The sequence below is a fragment of the Balaenoptera musculus genome, chromosome 15, assembly GCF_009873245.2.
Source record: "Balaenoptera musculus isolate JJ_BM4_2016_0621 chromosome 15, mBalMus1.pri.v3, whole genome shotgun sequence".
Taxonomy (NCBI): domain Eukaryota; kingdom Metazoa; phylum Chordata; class Mammalia; order Artiodactyla; family Balaenopteridae; genus Balaenoptera; species Balaenoptera musculus.
Genome location: NC_045799.1, coordinates 59,257,769 through 59,284,077, shown reverse-complemented (window position 1 = coordinate 59,284,077; position 26,309 = coordinate 59,257,769). Strand labels below are relative to the sequence as shown.

The following is a 26,309-nucleotide window of genomic DNA, read 5'->3' as shown; positions in this document are numbered from 1 at the left end:
TATATGAAAGAAGGTCTGATTTTTATATCAGTCATTGGTAAATTCTCTGTAAACCTGAGGGCAATCACTTAATACCCACTTTAAAGCAGGTCACATAAGAAAGATCCAGTGGGGTCTTCAGAGAACTATATTAATAGGCTGTAAGCAGATTTTTGTATTAATCAGAGGAATAAATCCTCTGTTGTGGGCAGGAAAAAAATATCAATGTCCAGAAGATTTCAGGGAGCATGAACCACAGACCTGTCGAGAAACTTAAAGCCAGCCTTGTGATAATTGAGGTCACTGGTTTCTTTACATTTATAGGGCTCAATTTCCCAAGTGTTATGTGTTAAAGAAACAAAGCATCCATCAAATTTGCTAATTTAATATTAAACACAATTTCAAACCACTTAGGACTGGTTTTCAAAGGTAACTGACAGCTTTGCTTTTGATTTGTCTCATTAGGCTGAGTCCTCTTTTACCTTTAAAATAGATGTTTAAAATTAAAATTAATATCTAGATCTAGATTTTGGACCTTAACATAAGGCTAAGAAACATTCTTTCTGTGTTCCCCCCTGTACTCTGTTATTTCTAGCTAACAGGTTAGTTGCACTCTGTCTAGACTTCTTGCAGAAAAATATCAACAATATGTTTTTCTCTGTCTTGGGCTCCACAAGGGTGAATTAAAAGAAAACTTAACAGGTACTTTCCTACTTCGAGCAGTTGGGTCTACGTATTTATCGTTTGCTTTTTTTCTTTCCCCATGTTTACGGAACCGCAACCTGGCAGCGTGAGATGCAGTCAATCAAGTATTTCGGGAAAACCTGAGCAAATCCGGCCATTCAAAAGAAAACCACTTCACCTGAAGGAGTATAACGACGCTGGACGCACAAAAATAACCCTGTCAGTTGGGTCCAGCTGGCTACATCATGGAATATGGCAATCTTCTGTTTAGTTTGCAAAGCCCTTGGCCGGGAGGAGGAAGGGACGGAAAAGTTTGAGTGAAGGCTTTAAATGACTAGTCATACAGTGAGTCATTGTAAGTTTCCAGTTAATAATCCCCTCTGCCGGGGTAGAACCTGGGCCGGAGCGCTTTATGAGCCACTTTGCAGTTTTAGGGGCAATGGGTCACGGTTTTATTGTCTCTTCCACCAAATGAATACAGAAAATGAAGGACGCCCTGCGTCGCCTTTGAAATGTAGGGCAAATTCTGGCTGGGGGCGGGGAGGAGGAAGGTGGAAAGAAAGAGAACACTGTACGGAGACTGTAAGGCAGGGAACGCAGAGGGCTGGTGAAAAGAGAAAGAAGGAATTTTCAGGAGTTGAAAGCTTTTTTCTCCACCTTAGCACTGCTGTTCGTTTTCCCGCGTCCTGTGTAGAACAGGACGGAGCAGGCCACCGCCGCGAGCTGAGAGACTCACGGTCCGCCGCCCCGCGCCGAATCGCAGCAAGGCTCGCTCCCACCCCTGCCCCCACCCGGTGACAGGTGGGGCCGCCGAGCGTCGACCAGACCTCCGCCTCCTCGCGCTGCATGCCGGGAGCCGGCGCCGCTTCCGGTTGCTCCCGGCCCCGAACTCCGACTCCCGTCGGCCCCCGGGAAAACCGCAGCGGGGTCGCGCGGGCGCTGCCGGAACTCGTAGTTCCGCCTTCTGCCGCGCTTCATAGGCGGAAACGGGGTTGACCGGGACCGAGAACTACCGAGGCGAAGGTACGGGAAGCGGCGAGGGGTCAATCTGCTCCGGGCGTGGGGTTGGCGCTGAGGCGGTCGGAGGTGGTTGGGGCTGGGTGGGAGGAGATCCGCTCGCACACACGAGGAGGGTTGAGCCGCTGCCGCCGCCGTCGTCGTCGCGAGTGCGGAGTCGGGACTGGAGCTGCTGCCGCGACGACGCCGGGGACTGTGCCGCTAGCCCCCGGGCTTTCTGCCTCGCTGCTTCCCTGGGTCAGCGCGGCCTGCTCCTCCCCGGCCCATAGCCCCCGCCTCCATTTCCCGCCCTCTCTTTACCACACACACGGCCCCCCCGATCATGGATCCTGGCAGTGGTGGCGGCGGTGGCGGCGGTGGCGGCGGCGGGAGCAGCAGCAGCAGCGACTCAGCACCGGACTGCTGGGACCAGGCAGACATGGAAGCCCCCGGGCCGGGCCCGTGCGGCGGCGCCGGCGGTCCCTTGGCGGCGGCGGCCGAGGCCCAGCGTGAGCACCTCAGCGCGGCCTTCAGCCGGCAACTCAACGTCAACGCCAAGCCCTTCGTGCCCAACGTCCACGCCGCCGAGTTCGTGCCGTCCTTCCTGCGGGGCCCGGCCCAGTCGCCGGCATCCCCAGCTGGCGCCGCCGCCAACAACCACGGAGCCGGCAGCGGCGCGGGAGGCCCTTCGGGTAAAGGGCCGGGACGCGGGGCAGCCCCGGAACGCGGGAGGTAGCCGGGCTGCGAGGGCGGGAGCAGCCGGCCTGGGGGCCGGAGCTCACCTGGGATGGGGTCGAGGGCGCCTCGCCGGGCCGGGGACGCGTGGCCGTGGGGCCGGGCGGCACGTGGGGCGCTGACAGCGGCGCCCGCTGTCCTGGGTGGGGCGGCCCCGGGCCGGGGAGGCGGACTGCGTGGGCTGACCGCGGCGGAGGGCCGGGCGGGGCGGGAGCAGGGTGCCGGGCACACCGGAGGGGCCTGGTGTCCGCCCCTCCCCCCCGGGGCCGCAGTTCCCCGCTGGAAGTGGGAACCGTATGGGACGGAGAGGGGGACGGCCGCGGGTCAGTGCCACGAGGCCTAGAAGCGAGGACAGATGGAGCCAGGAGGAGTCGGCCGGATGGGCGTTGAGAGAGATGAGGAGTTGGGGAGGACGACTGGTCGAGTTTTCCCTTCACCTTGGGCCTAGGCGAGAGAGCGTCTCTCGCTGCAATTTCTATTACTGAAACTGTAATTACTTTTAACATATCTACGGCACCGAACCGTCCTGAAGGAATCCCAGGATGCATTGCAGTCTTGCGATGGGGCAGAAACTGTTGGCTATCTATAGATCTTTTTCACCTTTAGCATTTTGTAAGCTTGTGAAGTTCACAGTGTCCCAAAGTTAGAGTTCCTCACTTAACATTAAAGTGTGTAGGAGACTACGCTGATCTGTGTGCCCTTTTTTAAAGTGGGATTTGGACTCTTCTCCTTAGTTGGTGACACGTTTAGAATTTTTATTATGTTAAAATCGTTTGCCTTATTTAGGTTGCTTGGTGTAACTCACTCTCTGTGCTCCTGTGTCAGGAATTAGTCTGTTCAGACACCTGAGCATTTGTTATAACTTCTTAGGTGTCACGTGCCGTTTTGACCATAGCGAGTAGACAGGCTTTCTGTGGTTTCAAGTTCAGTCTTCAAAACTCTTTGTCTATTTAGGGGCTGCTTAAGTGATGGCATGCGTTCAGGTACTGATTTTGTAGGAATGTCAAATGAGTGAACTTGATTTCTGTTTAAAGTTCTATATTCTAGCATTTCTTGGGTAAGTAGACATTGTAAAAGTGCTCTAGGAGTTTAGTTTCTTCAGAGGCTTTGGCTACAATTTTCTCTCTAGAGGCAAAAAGCGAGTTTGGGGAAATGTTTTTGGGAACTATGTCTGTGAGCACATAGTTCGGATTTGCTTGTTTTATTGACTGGTATTTCTTCTACTTGTGTGAAGCCGTTGAAGTTTGCCCTTTAAATAAGGAAGCTTAGCTTTGCTTAGACCAAGTCCTTTGGGCCACATAAACTAGTTAGCTTACTAACTCCTAAAAGTGCCTCTTTCCCCAAACCTTATCATGAAGTTTGCTTTTATCCAGCCATTTTATTTTTTGGCCCTCCCTCCTAACTCTGAGACCATCAAGGGACCATCGTCCTTGGTAGCAGTGGTCTGGAATGGTGGTCATTCTTGAGTGAGTAGGCATTGCCTCTTATGTAGAAGGACTGTCTTTTCTCTTCCTGGTATTTGCCAATTTGCAGTTTTAATCCTTTGCTCTGTGACACTGCTAGAAATTGGAGATGTAAGAATGTATAGGAAAGTGGTTGTCCCTACCTTATGGTCCCTACATTGTGGTCAGTTTTTCTTTTTTTAATTAGAAACCTATCTTGGTGTTACTGACTCTATCAGCTGCTTCTGCAAAACGCCAGTTAATGTTAAAACAACAATAGCAGCAACAACAACCCGTCTTCTGTAGGATGTCTGTTTGGAAAAGAATGGATTTTCTAAATTGAGGTCCAGAGTTAATATGGCACCGTTGGATTGCATGTTCCAGCTCATTCAGGTCCATAATTTACCAGCATCAGAGCAGAGAACTAACTATGCTTGGAAGAAGCAGGGAAAAAATTGGAAATAGCACTTAGGTTGGAATTTACAAAGGGGAAACCATAAAGTTTGCAGGTTTTTTATACTGAGGAAATGGACTGTAGGGCTAGCATGTTTTCTTCTGTTGTTAACCCATAGCTGAAATTGGTGGTGGGTGTGTTTTTAAACTAGATACCGGGGGAGCTCTTGAAGGAATCTAGAGGTAGAGCGCTAGAATGAATGACTTTTAAAATGAATGAACGACTTTTAAAATGTGTGTGTCTAGGATGAATATCTGTCATTCTCTGGAAAGAAGGCTAGTTTTGTCTTTTTTCTTCTTTCTTTCTTTTTTTTTTGAAATAGTTTCAGTGGTGCTTTGAGCAGCAGGTAGAGGAAGATGCTTTGGCACAAAGAGTCATTCACTTTCACTGGCAGGCTGCTAGTTAATGCTTATATCCAGCTATCTCGAGTCAGAACTTGGGATTCAGTGTTGACCTTGGATCTCTCTGAAAATTTTTAATATAGGTTTCCAGAGAAATGATTAAGTAGAACTCATGTAAGTGTAATTAAGTATAATTCACTTAAGTGCAGTTCTCTACAGATGCAAGTAAAATGGCTAAGTGATGGTCGTTTAGAGTCCCTGAAATGAATGAAAATGTAGACAAGGGTTGTGTGTGCTAGAACAAACATTTTCTGTGATCGAATGTACTTATTTTCAGTTCCAATTTGCACCAAGTTCAGTCTTGCTCAGTCTTTTTTATTGTGAAATGAGAAACAGGTTCAGCAGTGTTAATCAGGGTTACTTGGTGTCTTGGTCTGTTTGGGCTGCTATAACAAAATACTGTAGACTTGGTAGCTTGTCAGCAACAGAAATTTATTGCTCACAGTTCTGAAGCCTGGAAGTCTGAGATCAGGGTGCCAGCCTGGATGGGTGAGGGCCCTCTTTCCTCTTCTGGATAACAGACTGCAGACTGACTTCTTTCTGTGTCCTCACAGGGCTGAAGAGGCAAAGGAGCTCTCTGGGGCCTCTTTTAGAAAGGCACTAATCCCATTCTTGAGGGCTCTGCCCTCATGACCTAAGGCCTCCCAAAGGCCCCACCTAATACCATCACTTTGGGCATTAGGATTTCAACATACGAATTTTGGGAGGAACGCAAAACATTCAGGCCGTAGAATCTGGACTTTTAGACACTGCCAGAGCTTCTAAAGTAATGGTGTAGAGTTCGTAGAGTTCTTTCTGTCATCCCACCCTCAATGCCTCTCAAAACTCTGCGGTTGTAAAATGGGTATAGAATAAAAGTAGCAGTCCCCAGTGAGCCCTTAGAGGGGGCTTATCTCCCAAATATAACGAATTATATTGAATTTTAAAGAGAAAAGTTCTGTTTTGTAGTGTTTGGTTTTTGCTGAATGCCTTGTGGAGGAGGGACCTTTTTTTTTTTTTTAATGATTGTTATGATGCACATACCATAAAATTCACCTTTTAAAAGTTCAGTGGTTTTTTAGTATATTCACTAAGTTGTGCTACCGTCCCCATTTGGTGGATGCTTGTTAATCACTGAATTTTCCCAAAGGTGACCTCCTCAGGGCCACCAGAGTAGAGAAGATCCAGAGTCAAAGTAATGGTTGTTTTGTCCTGAAGGGCTCTTACACTATGTTAAAGAACACCAGCTGACTGACAGTTAAGTTTACATAGATGATAGATATGGTTCTCCACTTGACACTTGTTTTTCTTTTCCTATGTGACTGAAATGCCTGCAAAAACAATTCTAATAGAAAGGATTTTTCAGATGGGACAGTGAATGGGATAAGTGGGCTGAGGAGATCAGAGAAAGTATTGTTCCTGGAGTATTATTTCTTTTCCTACCTTGACTTACTGATTATTAGAGATCATTCGGTTTTGGCTCTTGTTTCATGATTTTACATGTTGGAACGGCTCAGGTGTGAGGATATAGGGAACAAGTGAGGGCATCCGCTAGTGCTATGCCATGTTGAGCAGCTGTTTAAACTGTTAGAAATGTTGATTGGGAGTAAACCTTTATTTTTTATTTATTTATTTTTTTGGCCATGTCACTGCATGTGGGATCTTAGTTCCCTGACCAGGGATGGAACCTGTGCCCCCTGCAGTGGAAGAGCAGAGTCATAACCACTGGACCACCAGGGAATTCCCATGTGAATAAACCTTCTTTAGCGCAGGTTTTATTCAGTGCTTTTTGCTTTTGTGTGTGTGTTTGTGTGTCCTTTGTTTATTTTTCACCTTTTCTGGAATTGTACTGCATGAAAAGATAACAATTAAAACGTATTACAGCGAGTTAGGGAAATATTGTAGAGAACAGATTTTAGCCTTGTTTTTTTTTTTTTGCTGGGGAGGAAATGTCTTACAGTGTTAAAATAGCGTTCTCTTTCTGATTGGAGAGAAAGGGAGGAAAAAGAGATTTGATAAACTTTTGGGGTGAGTTAGCAGTATTAGAATGAAATTTTTTGAGATGTGAATCTCTGATTTTGCTCAGATATATGTATAGCAATTAGTGAACAGACATTTGCCTGCCTACAGAAGGCAGGATGCTGTGCTAGGCACTTGAAGTGGTACCACCAAGATGGAGGACTGGTTCTCAAGGAGTCTAAAAAGGGATCAGATACCCAATTTCCCAATTTACTCTAATGGAAGACACTTCTTGGTAAGAGGGCCAGGTGCAGGGTGTAGAGGGCTTTCAAAGCTGAGCAGAATTGTTCACAGGTACCCTTATATAAATTCAGTCGTGAAATCTTAAAACCAAAGATCTGTTTTCTACTGAGTGTTCTTTGTGAATACCATAAGATTGGAGGTGGGTTTTTTGAGCTATAATTAACATATAAAATTCATCCTTCTTGTGTTTCTGTACTTTAAGTTTGTTAGAAATTTGCTAGAGTAGAGCATCAGTCATCTTTACACTACTTGTAAGTAGAGGCTTGTTTATTTCATATCAAACAGCAGTGAGTTACTGTGATTCTGGCTGTCTATTGGGCATGTTAATTTAGAATTTCATCATTCTATTCACAGTTCTTAGAAATGCTGGGGAAGCAAGAATTTGGCTACTAGTTGAAGGTCCTTGATTGTTCTGAGGTCCTCAGACTCCTTTTTTAGCTGTCAGTTGCTGATTCATACCAAAGCTTCTTAAAAGTTGTGTCCTTGTTTTCAGTAGATTTTAACAAAGCGTGGCTGGACTACAGATGTGTAGTTGGTTCTTTCCATAAATGACTTTGTTCTAAGGAAACCTAGTCGTTACAGTACTCCAGGTTAAACCAGTGCCCATTATACTCTACTTCCTAGGTGAGAGAAACACTTAGCAAGGATTTTTTGAGCATCTTTCACTAGCCTAGCTTGAGAGTGGTCACACCAAATTCCAGACCACATTCTGACAAAGTAATTGTATGTCACTTCACTTGAAACAAAAAAAGCATACCTTAGCAAACTACTATGTATAAAATAAATAAACTACAAGGATATATTGTACAGCACAGGGAATATAGCCAGTATTTTATAACAACTATAAATGGAGTATAACCTTGAAAAATTGTGAATCACTGTGTTGTACACCTGAAACTTATGTAATATTGTGTATCAACTCTACCTCAATTTAAAGAAAAAAGTGCATACCTTAGAATGTCACCGGGGAAATTTCCCGGTTGACTAGTTCTATAGAACTCCAGTGGGTTACTGTACTGCTAAGTAGTCTGTGTCCATCTTCTTTGCAGAGTTTGGTTGCACATGGGTGTTTTTCTGTTTTCTTTGTACTTTTTTGTGGTGTCTGAAATTAAATATCTCATTGTTTTTGCAGTAGATAGGATATAAATCATAAATAAGACTATCTTTTAGGTTTGTTTGAAAAAGAGGGGAATTTTAGTTACTCTACAGAAAAGCCTAATCAGGTTGATACGTGGCATTGCTTTAGTGACTGAGTAAATAGGTTCTTAGAAAATAGGTTCTTAGGATGTTAGGGCTAGAAATGACCTGGCAGTAATACAATCTCATTTTCAGATGAAGAAGCTGCAGCCTAGAGATGCTGAGTGAATGCCTAAGGTCACTCACAGATTTAAGGACACAGTTGAGTCTAGAATCCAAATTTGCCAGCGCTAATATAGTGCTCTCTCTGCCACACCATGCTGTTTAATAATGGGGAAAAAAGGGCATGCCTAGAGCTAATTACTACAACCAGCATGGATTTTCTGAGAGAGTGGCCCTGGAATTTGCTTTTCTTTATTTCATTCTTAAAAGTTTTTGTAATTATTATGGGGCTTTGAAATGCTCGTAATAATAAATTTATTGAGCAGTTACCACGTGGTTAATATGCCCTTATCTTCACAACAACCTCTTGAGGTATAGGTACTGTTGACCCATTTTTACAGATAAGAAAATTAAGGTTCAGAGAAGCTAAATAAACAGGTGAGGTGACATCCATGAATAAATGGAGGAGTAAGGATTAGAATCTAGGTATGATTTCAAAGCTTATTCCTAGTAATAGTAACTCCACTAGTTTCCTTGTGATTGGATATTAAAAGATCTTTTTGGCTGAGACACTTTTTCAGAAACTGGGCCTATGAGTTTGTGCACTATAGCACCGTCTCCATGTTCTTTCTCAGTAGTAGCTGGGTGACATTGTCATAAGTAGGCAATGCTCTAATTTAAAGTAATATTTTGAAATAACTTCTTCATACATTTTAGGAAATCATGTAGAATACTTTAAACAGCTCTGTTCACCGCTGTCTGTAACATTGTGTGTTGTTGTTTTTTTTTTAAATTATTTATTTATTTATTTATTTATTTATGGCTGTGTTGGGTCTTCGTTTCTGTGCGAGGGCTTTCTCTAGTTGTGGCAAGCGGGGGCCACTCTTCATCACGGTGCGCGGGCCTCTCACTATCACGGCCTCTCCTGTTGCGGAGCACAGGCTCCAGACGCGCAGGCTCAGTAATTGCGGCCCACGGGCCCAGCCGCCCCGCGGCACGCGGGATCTTCCCAGACCAGGGCTCGAACCCGTGTCCCCTGCACCGGCAGGCGGACTCTCAACCACTGCGCCACCAGGGAAGCCCGTGTGTTTTTATTTTTAGTGTTAGGTAGTTAAGGCAAAACCGGGGACACTTGTATATGTTCTATGGGCTTTTTTTTCTGATGTCTGCCTTTACTATTTAACAGTGTTGTCTGTGGGAGAAAAATGCCTCAGCGTGCAGTTTTGGTAAGACTATATGGTCACCTGTGTGCTAGAGAATTTTAGTTTTTTATTCAAGCTGTACTTTAACATCTCTTGGATATTGTTTCTCTAACTCCTTTCTTAGAAAATCGGCACATATAAAATTGTTTTTACTCTACTGAACCCTAACGGAAACTGCCTGAATTAATTCAGTAAAAATTAACTATATTTATTCTATATAGTACACTGTGCCAACCTGTGGAGATCACAAGAGTAGAGAAAAAAAAATCTCCATATTTCAGAAAACCAGTCATTCTGGCAGTCCATAATCTCCTAGGGAACAAGAACTAAGCTATGTGTGTGGGTGATTCTATAATTGAAAGAAGGGTCATATCCTAGAGGAGTTCAGAAGAGAGCTCATTAGCCCTTCGGGGTGGTGGGGTGGACCGGGAATGGGACAGAAGTGGAAAACCAGATAAGACAAGTTCCTACCGCAGTTGAGGAGACTACTCCTTCAGAGGAGCTAGAACTGTGTACATATGGCTATTTAATTTTAAAATTAAATAAAATCTAAAATTCAGTTCCTCAGTCACAGTAGCTACCTTGCAAGTGCTTTAATAGCCACATGGGGCTAGTGACTATCATCACAGCACAGATATAGCACATTTCCACCATTGTAGAAACTCGTATTGCACAGAATTGTCACACTGTTTCTCACTTCCATGCAGTGTAGGACACTTGTGACTTCTGTGACAGCACTGAAGTTGTTTTTATTTTTTTTCTTTAATGAACACACCATTTAGCTAACAGGCGTAAGATATTTTAGTTAGGATGGCTATTTTAAATATCTGTATTTAGTGTGTAAAGAGGATTAGAGATTGGTTTTATATCTAAAGCAGTGCAGATTTAAATTGCTTATTTATGAAATATATGGATTAAGCACTTTTCAAGAATTGGCCATACGTTTGTGTTTAAAACATGTAGCCGGAATTAAAACATGGCTTTCATTACCTGCCACATGTATGTTCTTGACTAACTTGTGCTGTACTGTGAATTGGCAAAATAGGAGTCTCCATGTTGAAGTCCTTTGATCCATGATCAAATCTTTAAAAACTTTTTTATATTCTTTAAAAAATTCGAGCTGAAATCCATATAACGTAAAATCAACCATTTTAAAGTGAACAATTCAGTGGCATTCAGTACATTGTGTTGTAAAAACCATCACCTCTGTCTAGTTTCAAAACATTTTTATCACCCCAAAAGAAAACCTGTACCCATTAAGCAGTTACTTCCCATTCCCCTTTCCTTCTAGCTTCTGGCAACCACCAATCTGCTTTCTGCCTCTCTGGATTTACGTATTCTGAATATTTCTTGTAAGTGGAATGGTATAACATGTGACCTTTTGTGACTGGCTTATTTCACCATGATCCAATTTAACTAGCAATTTTAAGACCCAGATTATCATCTGTGTTAAAACACAGTCAGTACTGTTGCCTGACTGCTTTTTGGTAAAATCTTTTCTTGTTTTAAAAATTGTGGTAATAATTTTACCACAATTATTTGTTTCTTTTTTTAACTTAGGGTGTGGCAGTTTTATTCACTCATACACTCTGATAACTTTCCTACTTAATTAGAATTATTCCTTTGAACACTTGATAAGATTATGTTTCTGAACATGGAGATACCATTGGAAAATATGAAACTGTAATTTCATTCCTTGGGAGGTTTACTTTTCTTTCACTAACAGATATGAACCATGCAGGACTTGAGAAAATAGTCACCTGTTTGCTAACCATAAACAAATGACTTTGGGCCTAGTAGAATGCTAAATCCAGGATCAGTAGTAGCCAGTAAATCTGGATGTGATATGCATTATGAGTAAGACCAGAGTAGAATGAACAAGAAGGGGTTGCATGTGTGTGTGTGTGGAGACTGGGTACAACTATATTGAGAAGCTTAAATTTAAGGAACATCTTATTATATCTGGATTTTTCTGGTTCATTATTCCAAAAACATCCATCACGTTGCAAATGTCTCTAGTATTGCCATTAAGTTTATAATGTTACCTGTGGTCTGAATGCATGGAAAGCTTTTTTCCACCATGGGAAAACTATGGTCAACTTCTTATTTGGGGCCCCTTTAATAATATCATGAGGTGTATATTAAGCATTTAATTGCTTTTGGTACTTGACTGTAAGCTTTATAAACTTAAAACAAACATACTATGAAAGTTAAGATACTTTGAAAAACCATGAACAGATTTTGCATTATGCATCCATGGGGGTGATCTCATGACTGATGTCACTGTCATGAGAAGTGCCTTACAGCCTAATGCATGTATTGTATATTTGTAAATTTAAGAGTTGGTTCTAGAACTAGGTGGTCAGGTGTATGTACTACTTCATTTTATAAAGCTCACTTGCAGTTTGGGTCATCTTAATAAGTGACAGGAGAGCCCACCATACCAGTTATCTCAGTCTTTTCCTGCCTTAAAACATTTGTACATCATCACTTACTCGGTTTACTTTTTCTGAGTGATTTTCAACAGGGGCTGTCTGAGGAAGGGCAAGATGGCACTTCCATAACTTGGAAAAGCCCAGTTGAGTCTGATATGTAGTAGTTATCTGTTTCATAGGGTCTTCAGGGGAATTACATGAGATAGCAGTTAGCACATAAGGGCTCAATACAAATTAATTGGAGTTAGGGTAATTTGCCACCACCTTCAGCCCTACCTCCAGCACTCTGGATTGGTGAGTGCTTCTTATCCTGGTCCAGCCCATAATAGACACTCAGTCCATGTTAGCTGATAGAATTGAAGTGATACTCAGTCCATGTTTGGAGGTGGAGACTCATATTTGTTGAATATCTACTAGGTGCCACAAGTTATCTAATTGATACTATACAAATGTATTCTCTCATTTAATCTTGTCTGGCAGATGGCATGTCATTTCCATGATTCCAATGAAATAATTGTATCTCATAATTTATAAATGACAAGCCAGGATTTAAAGCCAGGAGTCAGCTCAGTTCTGCCCTCTTGCTACTACCCTGTGCCACCTCCTCCATCCCTAGGGTGGTATATGAACTTGATTCATTTAGCACTGCCTGGCTTTCTCTGAAAATTGAGTAGTTTTTCCTTATCTTACCTATACACTTTTTAAATAGGAAAACAAAATAAGTATCTTACGTCTGAAGTACAATTCCTGTTACCTTCCAAACTGAGTTCAAAGGATTTTTTCCCCCCAGTTTCTGTTAAAATACCCTGCTTAACCACATAAGTTGGGGTCATCTTAGACTTTTCATACTTCCTTTCTTCCTACTCCTGTCAGATATTGCTCCCATTATCTTTGCACTTAACACCTCCTCTAATTGTACTGCTTATTTGTCCTGATGGGATACTTTTTGTAAGCAGTGTTTTTGGTCTTTCTGCCTTGTAGTCTTTACCTCTCTGGTTCGTCTATGCACTACCATAGAATGATCCTCCTAAGTAACACTTGGCTAGCATGTCACTTCTTTCCTCAAAAAATTGGTTGCCCTTTACCTTTCAGGGATAGGAATTACGTTTTTGTTTTTGTTTTTTTCTGGCCATGCTGTGCGGGCTTGCACAATCCCATTTCCCTGACCAGGGATTGAACCCAGGGCCATGGCAGTGAAAGCCTGGAATCCTAACTACTAGACCACCAGGGAACTCCCAGGAATTACTTTCTTCAGCACTTCATGTTATTGAAGATTGGGCCCAAAATTTTGTTGACTTATGGGTGTTAATACTTTCTGGGCAATTATTTTATTTTATTTTATTATTATTATTTTTTTCACACAAATCAACAATGTATTTCAGTTATTTTAGATCTAATAAAATTGCAGCTGTAGAATTCCAGATTCTATCCCATAATACAATAATACTAGTGTTGATTTTATTTTTAAAATTTTTTAATTTTTTTGTTAGTTTCTGCTTTATAACAAAGTGAATCAGCTGTACATATACATATATCCCCATATCTCCTCCCTCTTGCATCTCCCTCCCATCCTCCCTATCCCACCCCTGTAGGTGGTCACAAAGCACTGAGCTGATCTCCCTGTGCTATGCGGCTGCTTCCCACTAGCTATCTATTTTACATTTGGTAGTGTGTGTATGTCCATGCCACTCTCTCACTTAGTCCCAGCTTACCCTTCCCCCTCCCCATCCCCATGTCCTCTGAGCAATGATTTTAAGTGTGAGTTTTGCAGGTTATTCTTTATTGGTGTGCAGGATTCATGTGACTTCAAATTCTTTGATGTCTTTGTACATCTTGTGTATTCTTTAAAGCAAGAGTACTTAGATATTGGAGTATCATTTAGGTTTATCAGATATAAAAAATAAACTTATGTATTGGGGTATTAGAGTATATTTCACATACATCTCTTCCAGTGATGTCATAAGATTTGCAGTATGACACTTGTGGAAACTGGATTGTTGCTTGACCTTAGAATTCTAATATATGACAAAACTGGCATCATTGTAATCACTTTTTCTGAGATGATGTAAGGGCCTATATGCATTTCAGAGACTATATGAATGTCCTTTTAATTTCATTGGTATTGAACAGAATTTATTCAAGAATCTTGATAATACATATGATTATAGAATCTTAAAAAGGACTGATCATTGCCTTCTTGGGCTAGAGCTACCAAGGGAGAATCTAGAGAAGTAATGTGTATTTGTTGAGCAGAATCTTACTTATTTGATCTGTGCTGGGCTGCAGATTACTTTTATAATATCTGTAAAGGAAAAGTTTATGAAGCAAATTCAGAGAATAAACATGGTTTTACATTTCAGTTACTGAAAATGTTTTAAAATTGGTTGTGATGGGTAGATTTTTTAGTAAGTTAAACAGAGGCTTCTAATTTGAAAGCCTAATTAGTTGCCATTGTTCTGAATTATTGAGGTTTTTGTTTTGTTATTGAACTTCTATTTTTCCTGTATTTTAAAAGATAAGTAAAATGGATGTATAGGTCTCAATTTTTAATAGAAGTTATTTCTATTAAACAGCACCTGTGGAACCTTCTCAAGAGGAACAGTCATTGTTGTGTGAAGGTAATTTTCTATGATGTGACTCTTTGAACATCTAATTCAGAAAACATTAAGTTGTCTGTGGTGTGTAAAGCTAGATACTATTTTGTAAATGTATATTATATCTCAATTTCTTGTCTAGGTTCAAATTCAGCTGTTAGCATGGAACTTTCAGAACCTGTTGGTAAGAAAATTTCTGACCATATTAATACAGTAATGTGAAACTCTTTCACTCTCAAGATTTAAGGTGCAAATGTAAGTGTTATGCTTATTATAATGACTACATTTAAAACTGAGTCTTTGCTGTTAGGATTTAGAAAGCAGAACTAATTGGGCATTAACACTGCCATGATAAATTTATTGATGGCAAATATAAAAGAATCGAATGGAGGAAATGCTAAAGTCAGTTTGAATAGTTGTACTTGATCCACTTACTTTGTGAAAATTTTCTTCCGTTTTGTAATGTTCTTACCCTTAAGGGTTTCATATTCCCAAGGTGATTAATAACGTCAATATCAAAGTTCTGTTACTTGCAGAGGAAAAAGAAAAGATCTAAATCTTTTCACACTTTTTTGTATTCTGATTTGGAACTTCCGCTTTCTTCTACTGTCAGGACATCTTGAAGATGGAATAACTGGGCTGTTAGGAATGTTAGATCTGCTGTTCATGTTTTGTTTGTCCTTATGAAGATGAAGCTACGTTAAAATAGTCTCTTCTAGTCTCTGAGTCAGAGCTCTGATGTCAGCAGTGAGGCTAGCTTGTCCGTTTCTACTGTGAAAGAGATTTTCTTGCTTGTGTATCACTAGAGGTTAGGAAATGGAACTGAATATGTTAAGTTCTATTTGTTATTTGAAAGCATCTGTGTTTTAAAGTATAGATGATAAATGTTTTTCAGAATACTAAGCTAAAATGTCTTAATTCAGTAGAAAACGGGGAGACAGAAATGTCCCCAGAAGAATCATGGGAGCACAAAGAAGAAATAAGTGAAGCAGAGCCAGGGAGTGGTTCCTTGGGAGATGGAAGGCCCACAGAGGAAAGTGCCCAGGAAATGATGGAGGAGGAAGAGGAAATACCAAAACCTAAATCTGTGGTTGCACCGCCAGGTGCTCCTAAGAAAGAACACGTAAATGTAGTATTCATTGGGCATGTAGGTAAGTTGTACTCATAGCAGTGATAAGAAATGACCAAAGTTATTGGGTACATCAAACATAGAACATCTTATTTAGCTACTCGGAAGTGTTTCGTGAAACTGAACTAAATTAATCCAAAATGTCTTGATCTTTAACTCAACAGATTTTTTTTAGCTGGCAAAACATTGCCAGTGCTTTATTTTTGAAGGTTGTGATGGCATGGAAGCTGGAAGAAAATAAGCTTCAGTATATTTGTATGTAATGCATAACTGGTCTATAGACCACTGATGATGGCTCAGCATATTATAACATCTGTTAATTAACAGCATAGAAAATGTGCCTATATTTTTTGTGTGAACTTCAGTTGATTTTGCGGTATTAACTTTACTAGGTAGTTTAATTTTGTGTATGCAAAAAATGAATAATTTGGAGTAACTTCTGGATGTTGTCAGGTTGCTGGTTTAGCACACAAAACCAAACCCTATTTCATTTATTCAGATATTCTCTGCCAATCTCACTTGTCAGAGAGAAGTGAGAAGAAAATAAGGGAATTATGTGCCCCTTTTTCTTCCCTTTATCTTATCTCTGCCTTGCCCTGAATTTGATGATACACCATTCTACTTTTTTTTAGTAGCAAGAACTCCTTTGAAATTTGTAAAGGAACACCTATACTGGCTAAAAGTGAAAAAGCAGACTACCTAAATGTAGTTCATGGGTCTTTGGCTACTTTTGTTCTCCTTCAAGGCTCCTCTTGGGTAATTCATATTCTGTTGCTGCTGCAGAAGGTCAAGGAGCAATCTGTTAAAGTCTTTCTTTCTTTATCAGTAAAGTAGCGCTAAGTCATTGCAGAGCTTCAGGGGGTCTTAGCTTCAAAGGGAGAAGGTGACTAACCAGAGCTTATGACCCAAATTCCTATCTTGCAGTTGCTTTTGCAAGCTGTAATTATGATGTTAAACAGACCTTTAGTTGTATTCCTATATAGTGATGGTGTTTTGTTTTTATTACACCTGCGGTTTGCCTATTGTTGATGATGTTGTTACTTTTAGATGCTGGCAAGTCAACCATTGGAGGACAAATAATGTAAGTATATTTTTTGTTAAATATCTTAAGAGTCTCATGGAACATTAATTAAATGTATTTCTAATAGCTGTCTTTTAGATTTGTGTATAAAAATATAGAATCCTAGATTATAAGAAATCTTAGTCTGCTCTAAATATGATTTTCTTGGGAATAATGAATCTGGGGAACGGGTTTTTCCTCATTTATCAACTCCTTGAATATATGTGGATTTAATCAAAGACAGTCTGGCTAACATGCTGAATAGTTTTTTTATCACATATAGAAGGTATCTAGGTATGAAAATGCCATGGTTGACTTTTAGTGATGTGTTCTAGAATTGAAAAATAATTAAAATGTCTTTTTAATCTCTCCTAAATTAGACTCATTTCTTTAAGCTGTGTCATCAGAGGATCCAGAGGGCATATCTTTATTGTCTTGCCTTGTTAAGTAATCTTAATCAGTAATCTTGGCAATTACTTTTGAAAATTTCCACAACAGACCTTAAAGCAGGCTATTACACAGGAATCCTTACCTAAGGCTCTGTGGAAGGAAGTGACAGGCCCAGTTGATGTTGTGTTTTAGGAGAGTGTATATTTTTTGCTTATGGGCTGGAATTTTCATTGGCATTTCACCAAGATTCTATACCAAAATGGTTAGAAGTATGCACTGTAGATGACTCTGCAGAGAACACATAGAGACTAAAGCTAAGAACAGGATTTGATTTGGATTGAGTCAAGGGAAGCAGTTAGGTATTACTAAAGAATTATTTAAAAATTTATAATATCATTTTGACTAATATTTTAAAAATATTAAATATTGAAATGTATTAGTAAGACATAATTGCTTGGACAACAGTTGGAATTATTTTCTTTTATACATTATTTGTATAATTATAATGTATTTTACATTAGCTTTTTTAAACTTTTATTCTGAAATAATTTTAGACTTAACAGAAAGGTTGCAAAAACAGTACAGAGTTGCTATACAACTAATTTTACCATATTAAATAACCATAGTACAATCATCACAACTGTTTACTAAACTACAGATCTTACTTGAATTTTACCAGTTTTTCCACCAGTGTCGTTTTTTTCTGTTCTGGAGTTCCACATTGCATTTAATTGTTAAGTCTCCTTAGTCTCCTCCAACTTGTGACATTTTCTCAGTCTTGCCTTTCATGACCTTCATAATTTGAAGAGTGTTATTTGGTTATTTTATGAGATGCTCCTCAATTTGGGTTTGACTGATGTTAACAATTAGATTGAGGTATGCATTTTGGATAAGAATGTCACAGAAGGTATGTTGTGGTCTTAACAGAGCATCCTATCAGGGTGCACAAAATAGCAATATTCAGTATGTTTTATTTATTACTGGTGATAATAGCCATGATTACTTAGTTAAGGTGTTGTCTGCCAGAATTCTCCACTGGAAAGTTATTTTTTCCCCCATTATCTTGGGGGAAGTAATTTGAGACTGTAAATATCTTTTCCACTGGAACGTTCCATAATTTCAGCATCTACCCCAATGGTACTTGTACTTTAAAGTAGCTTTTTGTGGAGTTCAAATTCCCCTCAAAAGAGTTTTAAAGGTTTCCTAACTTCACAACTGAATAATTTGTGAGTAACTAAATGTTGTTTCTCTTTTCTTTCAACATTTTCAGGTATTTGACTGGAATGGTTGACAAAAGGACACTTGAGAAATATGAAAGAGAAGCTAAAGAAAAAAACAGAGAAACTTGGTAAACTTTTATGACACTATAAATTACTTTTAAGGAAACTCTGCCTACTTAATGCTTTTGTAGTCTACTAAGATGTAAGTTCATGAGGTCTAAAATGGTGTCATAACAAAGGAAAAGTTTCCCTTCCCCTCATACTACCTAGTAGATCAGTTCCTGATGACTTCATAACTTTACACAGAGAAAATCTAGGAACATCCAAACATCCAGGATAATAATAGGAGACTTGTGGGATAAATTATAAAACATCTATTTAATTAAGTCTTTACCTGGCCACTAAAATTTCATTTATAGAATTTATAGTAACCAGGAATAGAACTGATGTTACAGTGGAATTTGGGGAGAAAGCAGGTAACATAATAGCACTTAGGGTATGATCATTATGTGAATAATGAAAAAAGAATAGACGGAATTATTGACAGTGGTTGCCTTTGCATGGTGAGAGAAAGGGTCAGCTTTTTTCTTCTTTCTAACCTTATTTTTTTTTAAGTTAACAAGCTTTATCTAAATAGGACATTGATGGTCTTTTTTTTTTTTTTAATTGTATTTCTGTGTTAAGGGAAAAAATCCTAATCAGTATAATACTAAAAAATGGATTACTTACTATGAAATACGGATGATGTCATCTAAATTAACACCTACTGTTACAGATGGTTTAAATTTATATAAGTAATTCGTATATAGTGAAGAAATATCGAAATAATTTTTAGCAAGTAACCACTGCTCCCAAATGGTGGATTAGTGGCCTTTACTTTTGAAAGATACCCTTAGACAGCCTTATTTGTATTATACTTTGTGCTAGATGATTTTTAAAATGAAATACAAAGGAACTTATTACTTAACTCATGGTGATATTGGCATTGGTACTAAATAGTCTTCCTTTGTATGTTGTCAGCTTGTTCTCATACATAATGTTTGCTTATAGAATATATAATTGACACTGGATATATATAAAAGCACTGAGTGTCTGAATCACAAGAATACAAGTTTTAGTCATTTAATTTTTATTTCTACCCAGTCTTGTTCATGATTTAAATGTTGGTAGAAGAATATTTTTAAAACTTTCATGTTCTTACCAGTATTATTCTTACTTTAAAATTATTTCAGGTACTTATCTTGGGCCTTAGACACAAACCAGGAAGAACGAGACAAGGGTAAAACAGTAGAAGTGGGTCGTGCCTATTTTGAAACGGAAAAGAAGCATTTTACAATTCTAGATGCCCCTGGCCACAAGAGTTTTGTCCCAAATATGATTGGTGGTGCTTCTCAAGCAGATTTGGCTGTACTGGTAAGGAAAGACATTTCCAATTCATCTGTGTATTTGTTAACAGCCCAACTTAAAATGTAAACATTTGAATTTACCTTCTAAAAGCTAGAATTTAGGTTACGGTGAACTATAATATATACATAGTCACAATTTTCACTTTTGTCTCTCTAATCTGCCCAAGAAATCTTCATAATTTGATTTACTCATGAAAATGTTTCAGTTTTTCTCTACCCTTTATTACCTCTTACTGTGCCAGAAATTAGTGTCCACTGACTGCCAAGCCTAATCCATTTTGTACCCAGTAAATGTATTGTGGGTACAAAAGTGAATAAGAAATTATCCGTTTTAAGGTCTTCAGTCATTTTGCAATTTTTTTGGCAGGCGATGGTCAGTGTACTAGCACTAAATCACATACATATTTGAATTTTAAAATATAAAGGCATACTAGATTTTGGAGAATTGGGAATCAAGAAACATTTACCAAAATCTTAAAGCATTTAGACATTGTGATGTTCAAAAGTATGTATGTTATAACTCATTTACTTATATTTTCTTGGAAGAAGCTTCTGATAAAACTGAAAGGAAAGGTGTTTTATTGCTAGAAGAGTGTACCTGAATGTGTAAGAATAAACTGTTTGATTTCTTGGAATAGGTAATCTCTGCCAGGAAAGGAGAGTTTGAAACTGGATTTGAAAAAGGAGGACAGACAAGAGAACATGCAATGTTGGCAAAGACAGCAGGTGTAAAACACTTAATTGTGCTTATTAATAAGATGGATGATCCAACAGTAAATTGGAGCAATGAGAGGTAAGTTTGGATGTCTTACTGTTTGTTTTTTTTTTTTTTTATAGACATGTTAGTGGAATAAAGGATGGTTTTGTTACTGTATGTTTTCCCCTGGGGTTTTTCTAAACCTTAATTTATGTAATGTTGAAACTAGAGTTCAGTTGCTTTACATTATAATTGAGTTATTTATAAATATTAATAGATATGAAGAATGTAAAGAGAAACTAGTGCCATTTTTGAAAAAAGTTGGCTTCAATCCCAAAAAGGACATTCACTTCATGCCCTGCTCAGGACTGACTGGAGCAAATCTTAAAGAGCAATCAGATTTCTGTCCTTGGTACATGTAAGTAACCTTTTTAAAAGTTTGTGTCTTAGTAAGTAATTTAAGAAAATACTGACTGTAACTTTGGCATTAAAAATACCATGGGAAAAAAAAAATACCATGACCTTTGTCTTTTAATTGGGTTGTCTTTTTGTTATTGAGTTGTTAAGGGTACTTTACTCACCTGATATAAGTCCCTTATCAGATATGCGATTTGCAAGTATTTTCTCCCATTCTGTGGGCTGTCTTTTTACTTTCTTGATGGTGTCCTTTGAAGCACAAAAGGTCTTAATTTTGATGAAGTCTAGTTTATTTTCTTTCTTAATTGTGCTTTTGGTGTCATGCCTAGGGAAGTGTTGCCTAATCCAGTCATAAAGAGTTAGCTCTGTTACTTTCATTTAAGCCTATTGAAGCTCTTAGGGGAGTGTTTCATTTTGGATTAATTTTTTGTAAGGTAAAGTCTTGATTATTTTAGCTTTATGAGTGTTTAAATTGGGACGTGTGAGTCTTTGATTTTGTTTTTTTTTTCCCCCAAATTATTTTGGCTGTTCTGGGTCCCTTGAATTTCCATATGAATATTAGGATCAGCTCATCAATTTCTGCAAAAAGGCAGCTGGGATTTTACTAAGGATTGCATTGAATTTGTAGATCGGTTTGGGGGGAGCATTGCGATCTTGGCAATGTTAAGCCTCCCAATCCATATACTGTAGTTTTAAAGGGGAAACTATTAATATTTTATAGAATCCTGATTTCAGAGCTGGAAAACTCCATAAAAATTAAGTAATAGAGTGGAGTCATTTTATTACAACATGTGGGCTATTTGCCATAAAATACTTTTCTCAATTTTAATAAAATAAGTTTATGGGGAAGCTTTTTCATTATATTGAGCTATTTTGTTATTTTGTTTTTTTAATTTTCTGAGGAATAGGTGAAATGAACTGGATAATAAAAAGGTTGAATGAGAAGAGTACATGGGTAGAATGGAAATATTGTTATAACCACTTTTTTTTGTATAAAGTTAGAGTCATGTAATTTCTTAAAATTTTAACATTTATGTTGACTCTCTATAATGGATATTTGTTATGTTCTCAGTGGATTACCATTTATTCCATATCTGGATAATTTGCCAAACTTCAATAGATCAGTTGATGGACCAATCAGGCTGCCAATTGTGGATAAGTACAAGGTACCCAAAATGTTCAAGAACTTGGGTTTTATGGGAGGTGATAAATGGTTTTGTTTTAAATTATGAAATAACTTTAATAATTAACAACATAACATAGATGTCTCTTTTTTAATGGTTATATATTATTCAGTGATATAGATAGACCATAATTTAATCAACAAACTTAGTTTATTTCAGCTATTTTCCAGTGAGCCAATGATCAGTTTTAGAGAGAGACTCCTATAAGTAAAACTGCTGGATGGGTTTGTGTATTAAAGTTGATGGATACTGACAAACAGCCTTCCAGAATACAGTGCTAACTTACATGACCACCAGCAAGCAGTATATAAGTGCTAGTTTTCCATAGCCTCACCAACACTGGATGTTAATCTTTAGAAAAAATAAGCTTCAGTATTTTTAACTAGGTTTTTAAGTATTGCACTACCAATACGTAATATTTTGCCCTTCTCAAACACTTCATTCTTTGATTAGCTTCATGCTAAATTTCTTGAACAAGTATTTTTCTAATTTTATAAAAGACAGAAAAGTCTCAGATATTTTTGAGAGAACCTGAATTTGAACAAATAATTCAGATCTTCAAACATAAACTTCTGCCCTGTCTCCTGCCGTGTGCTTTCTTTTTAAATCCTAAGCCTACTTATTTATTAGTATTATAATTATACCTATGCTTATGACACAGATATAGAGTATTTACCTGTGTTTAAGATTAATCCTAAGCATTCTACCTCTTGAGCCAAAGATTTTCTTTTATGAGTAAGCCCTGCAAGATTTCACTTTGGGTTGTTGAACTGCTGTAGAGTAGTAATAGAAGCCTGACATTTGGTTTTTCATTTTAAATTTAAACAGGATATGGGCACTGTGGTCCTGGGAAAGCTAGAATCAGGATCTATTTGTAAAGGTCAGCAGCTTGTTATGATGCCAAACAAGGTAAGAATTAGTAATGCTCTTGCTCATTTAAATTTTCTCTTGAAAATATTAGCAAGGAGCCAGAACTTTTCAATCTTAGGGATTTCATTAAAATAAACAACTTTTTAAATCCAGGATTATGTTTTATTAATGTCAAGTACAAAATTTAATCAAGAATATGTGATGTTATTTATTGACAAATGGAGAAGGGACAGTATTAGCTCCATGTTAGAGTTAAAAGGTGCATCATCATGAAAGCTTCAACTCCGTTTTTTTGGGGTTTTTTTGTTTATTTATTTATTTATTCTTGGCTGCATTGGGTCTTCGTTGCTGCGCACAGGGGCTACTCTTAGTTGCAGTGAGCTGGCTTCTCTTGTTGCAGAGCACAGGCTCTAGGCGCACGGGCTTCAGTAGTTGTAGCACGCGGGCTCAGTAGTTGTGGCTCGCGGGCTCTAGAGCACAGGCTCAGTAGTTGTGGCACACAGGCTTAGTTGCTCCACGGCATGTGGGATCTTCCCAGACCAGGGCTTGAACCCGTGTCCCCTGCTATTGGCAGGTGGATTCTTAACTACTGTGCCACCAGGGAAGCCCAACTCCATTATTTTATAGGAAGTAAATGGTTAAGTGACTTGCTTCTGTTAACACGCTGGATTAGTAAGTGAGCCAGGGATGAAAACTCAGCTTTAATCATGATATAATTAGCTTCCTTTTATTTTTTGTACATAGTTATGTTGGGTACTATAAAATAATGTGTCTAACCTATGTTCCTAATTTATTTTGGGAGAAGAGGATTTGCCTTTATCATAAATGGGTCTTTCCCTCTTTCTTTCTACCTTATTGTAATTTCTTCATTATTGGAGAGGGTTTCATTAAGTAACATGCAGAAATCTCAAGCTATTCCTTTGTGTTATTTCTGACTGCTCAGTTGCTGATAATTGCAGATGATGTGTTACTAAGAAACTGTTACCTGTTTTCCAGAGGACTTCTCTAACAATCTAGAGGTATTAGTTATGTAGGAAAACAGGCCTGAATCATCAGAACCTCCAAATAGAGACTTTAAGATTTAACTGAGAATTTCTTTTTTTTTTTTTATAAATTTATTTATTTTTGGCTGTGTTGGGTCTTCGCTGCTGCACACAGGCTTTCTCTGGTTGTGGCGAGTGGGGCTACTCTTCGTTGCAGTGTGCAGGCTTCTCATTGTGTTGGCTTCTTTTGTTGTGGAGCACGGACTCTAGGCACGTGGGCTTCAGTAGTTGTGGTACATGGGCTCAGTAGTTGTGGCTTGTGGGCTCTAGAGCGCAGGCTGAATAGTTGTGGCACATGGGCTTAGTTGCTCTGTGGCATGTGGGATCTTCCTGGACCAGGGCTTGAACCTGTGTGCCCTGCATTGGCAAGAGGATTCTTAACCACTGTGCCACCAGGGAGGTCCCCTGAGAATTTCTTTACCATGCTTATTCCAGGCACAGTGAATTACAAAAGGTAATTGTCAGTGTACTGTTTAGGTATAATTGGAACCTTACAAATTATACTTTGGTGTTTCTTGATGCCTTGGAGATCAGAGTATCCTATCATAGTATCTTTTTTCTAAGGTAATTATCTCTGCAACTTGAAGGTCAATGATAAATGAATGGAAATAATGGTCAGTTTGAATCCTTGCTCTATTTTGTCTGTTCAGCAGTCACAGAAGTTGTGTGTGCTTGTGGAGATGGAAGCAAGGGGCTTGGGAAAGAAGAATAGGGAAGTGATTGCTTAATGCGTATAGAGTTTCCTTTTGGGGTGATGAAGGTGTTTTGGAGCCAGATACTGGTGATGGTTGTACACCATTGTGAATGTAGATGCCACTGAATTGTACAATGTAAAATGGTTTAAAATGGTAAACCTTATGAGTATTTTATCACAATAGAAAGAAAAGTACTTACTATGGGCCAGTGAACCTAGAGCTGGGCTACAGCTAAAGGTAAAGGGCCTTAATATACTAGTTCTTGTAGAAGCTGTCACTTTATACTAATAACTAAGCAGGTCAGTGTAGCATACCTTACAGTTGTTAATCAAGCCTTAAAAACTCAGTTCACTGAGTTCACTAGTCCCCTGAGTCTCAGTGGAACAGAATGAAATGTTTTAAAAGATGTAGATGCCAGGCTATTTTACATTAAAAAATTAATAGGTAGGCAACCTACAGAATGTGGGTAAAAAATTGTATATCATAAATCTGATAAGGGGTTACTATCCATAATATATCAAGAACTCCTACAACTCAACAACAAAAAGAAAACAAGCTGACTAAAAAATGAGCAAAGAACTTAAATAGACATTTCTACAAAGAAGATGTACAGTGGCCAAAAAACACATGAAAAGATGCTCAACGTCACTAATCATTAGGAAAATGCAAATCAGAGTCACAGTGAGATAACACCTCACACCCATCTGGATGGCTACTATCAAAAACCCCAGAAAATAACAAATGCTGGTGAGGATGTGGAGAAATTGGAACCTTTGTGCACTGTTGGCAGGAATGTAAAATTGTGCAGCTGCTGTGGAAAACATAATGGCATTTCTTCAAAAAAATTAAAAATAGAATAATCATGATTCAGCAATTCCACATCTGGGTATATACCCTAAAGAACTGAAAGCAGACCGTGAATAACTGATGCTCAGGGACTTCCCTGGTGGCGCAGTGGTTAATAATCCGCCTGCCATTGCAGGGGACACGGTTCGAGCCCTGTCCGGGAAAATGCCACATGCTGCGGAGCAACTAAGTCCGTGCACCACAACTCCTGAGCCTGCGCTCTAAAGCCTGCACACCTAGAGCCCACGCACCTAGAGCCCGTGTTCCACAACAAGAGAAGCCACCGCAACAAGAAGCTCACGCACTGCAATGAAGAGTAGCCCCCACTCGCCGCAACTAGAGAAAGCCCGTGCACAGCAACGAAGATCCAATGCAGCCAAAAATTAATTAATTAATAGAAAACAAAGAACTGATGTTCATAGCAGCATTATTCACAATAGCCAAAACGTGGAAGCAACCTGTAGTGTCCTTTGATGGATGAATGAGCAAACAAAATGTGGTGTATACATACAACAGAATATTACCTCAGCTTAAAAAGGAAGGAAATTCTAACATAGGCTACAACATGGATGAACCTGGAGGGCATTCTACTAAATGAAATAAGCCAGACACAAAAAGATAAATCATGTATGACTCCACTTAGGTGAGGTACTTAGAGTAGGTAAAATCCTTAATACCTTTCATAAACTAAGAATTTGTTGGTCTTAATCTTAATTTTTCATAAGTATGGATTAGAGATTAGACTTGCTCTATTTTGTTTAGCTATAAAAGTCCTTATTTGGAGAGAGGAATTATTATGCTGGATTATTTGGGCAAAAAGTATTAAACAATACTTGTTTAGTTGTATATGGTGGAACTGCTAGTTTCTATCCCTTTATCCCCATCACTGT

The 26,309-nt window shown here is 38.9% G+C and overlaps 2 protein-coding genes across 4 annotated transcripts in view; one reads left to right on the top strand and one right to left on the bottom strand.

The window, feature by feature from the left end:
- TNFRSF17 (TNF receptor superfamily member 17) overlaps positions 1-9,086 on the bottom strand; it is an 80,533-nt gene extending 71,447 nt beyond the window's left edge. The window contains exons 1-2 of one of the 3 annotated variants that reach the window (XM_036824823.1): positions 7,884-9,086; positions 2,442-5,247 (exon numbers count right to left, since the gene is read on the bottom strand). Coding sequence is in view for 1 of the 3 variants with exons in the window: in XM_036824822.1 (XP_036680717.1) it covers positions 1,321-1,511 (191 nt within the window). In the remaining 2 variants the exon portion in view is untranslated. Of the gene's footprint in view, positions 1-1,320; positions 1,687-2,441; positions 5,248-7,883 lie in introns of those variants that run through there. The other 2 variants (XM_036824824.1, XM_036824822.1) reach the window with 2 other exon arrangements.
- Positions 1,728-26,309, top strand: part of GSPT1 (G1 to S phase transition 1) — a 33,387-nt gene continuing 8,805 nt past the window's right edge. The window contains 11 exon segments of the mRNA XM_036824817.1: positions 1,728-2,351; positions 14,442-14,486; positions 14,605-14,646; positions 15,386-15,613; positions 16,639-16,672; positions 18,312-18,389; positions 19,494-19,674; positions 20,306-20,460; positions 20,642-20,782; positions 21,854-21,947; positions 22,794-22,874. Coding sequence (XP_036680712.1) covers positions 2,003-2,351; positions 14,442-14,486; positions 14,605-14,646; positions 15,386-15,613; positions 16,639-16,672; positions 18,312-18,389; positions 19,494-19,674; positions 20,306-20,460; positions 20,642-20,782; positions 21,854-21,947; positions 22,794-22,874 — 1,428 coding nt within the window. The 5' untranslated portion in view covers positions 1,728-2,002.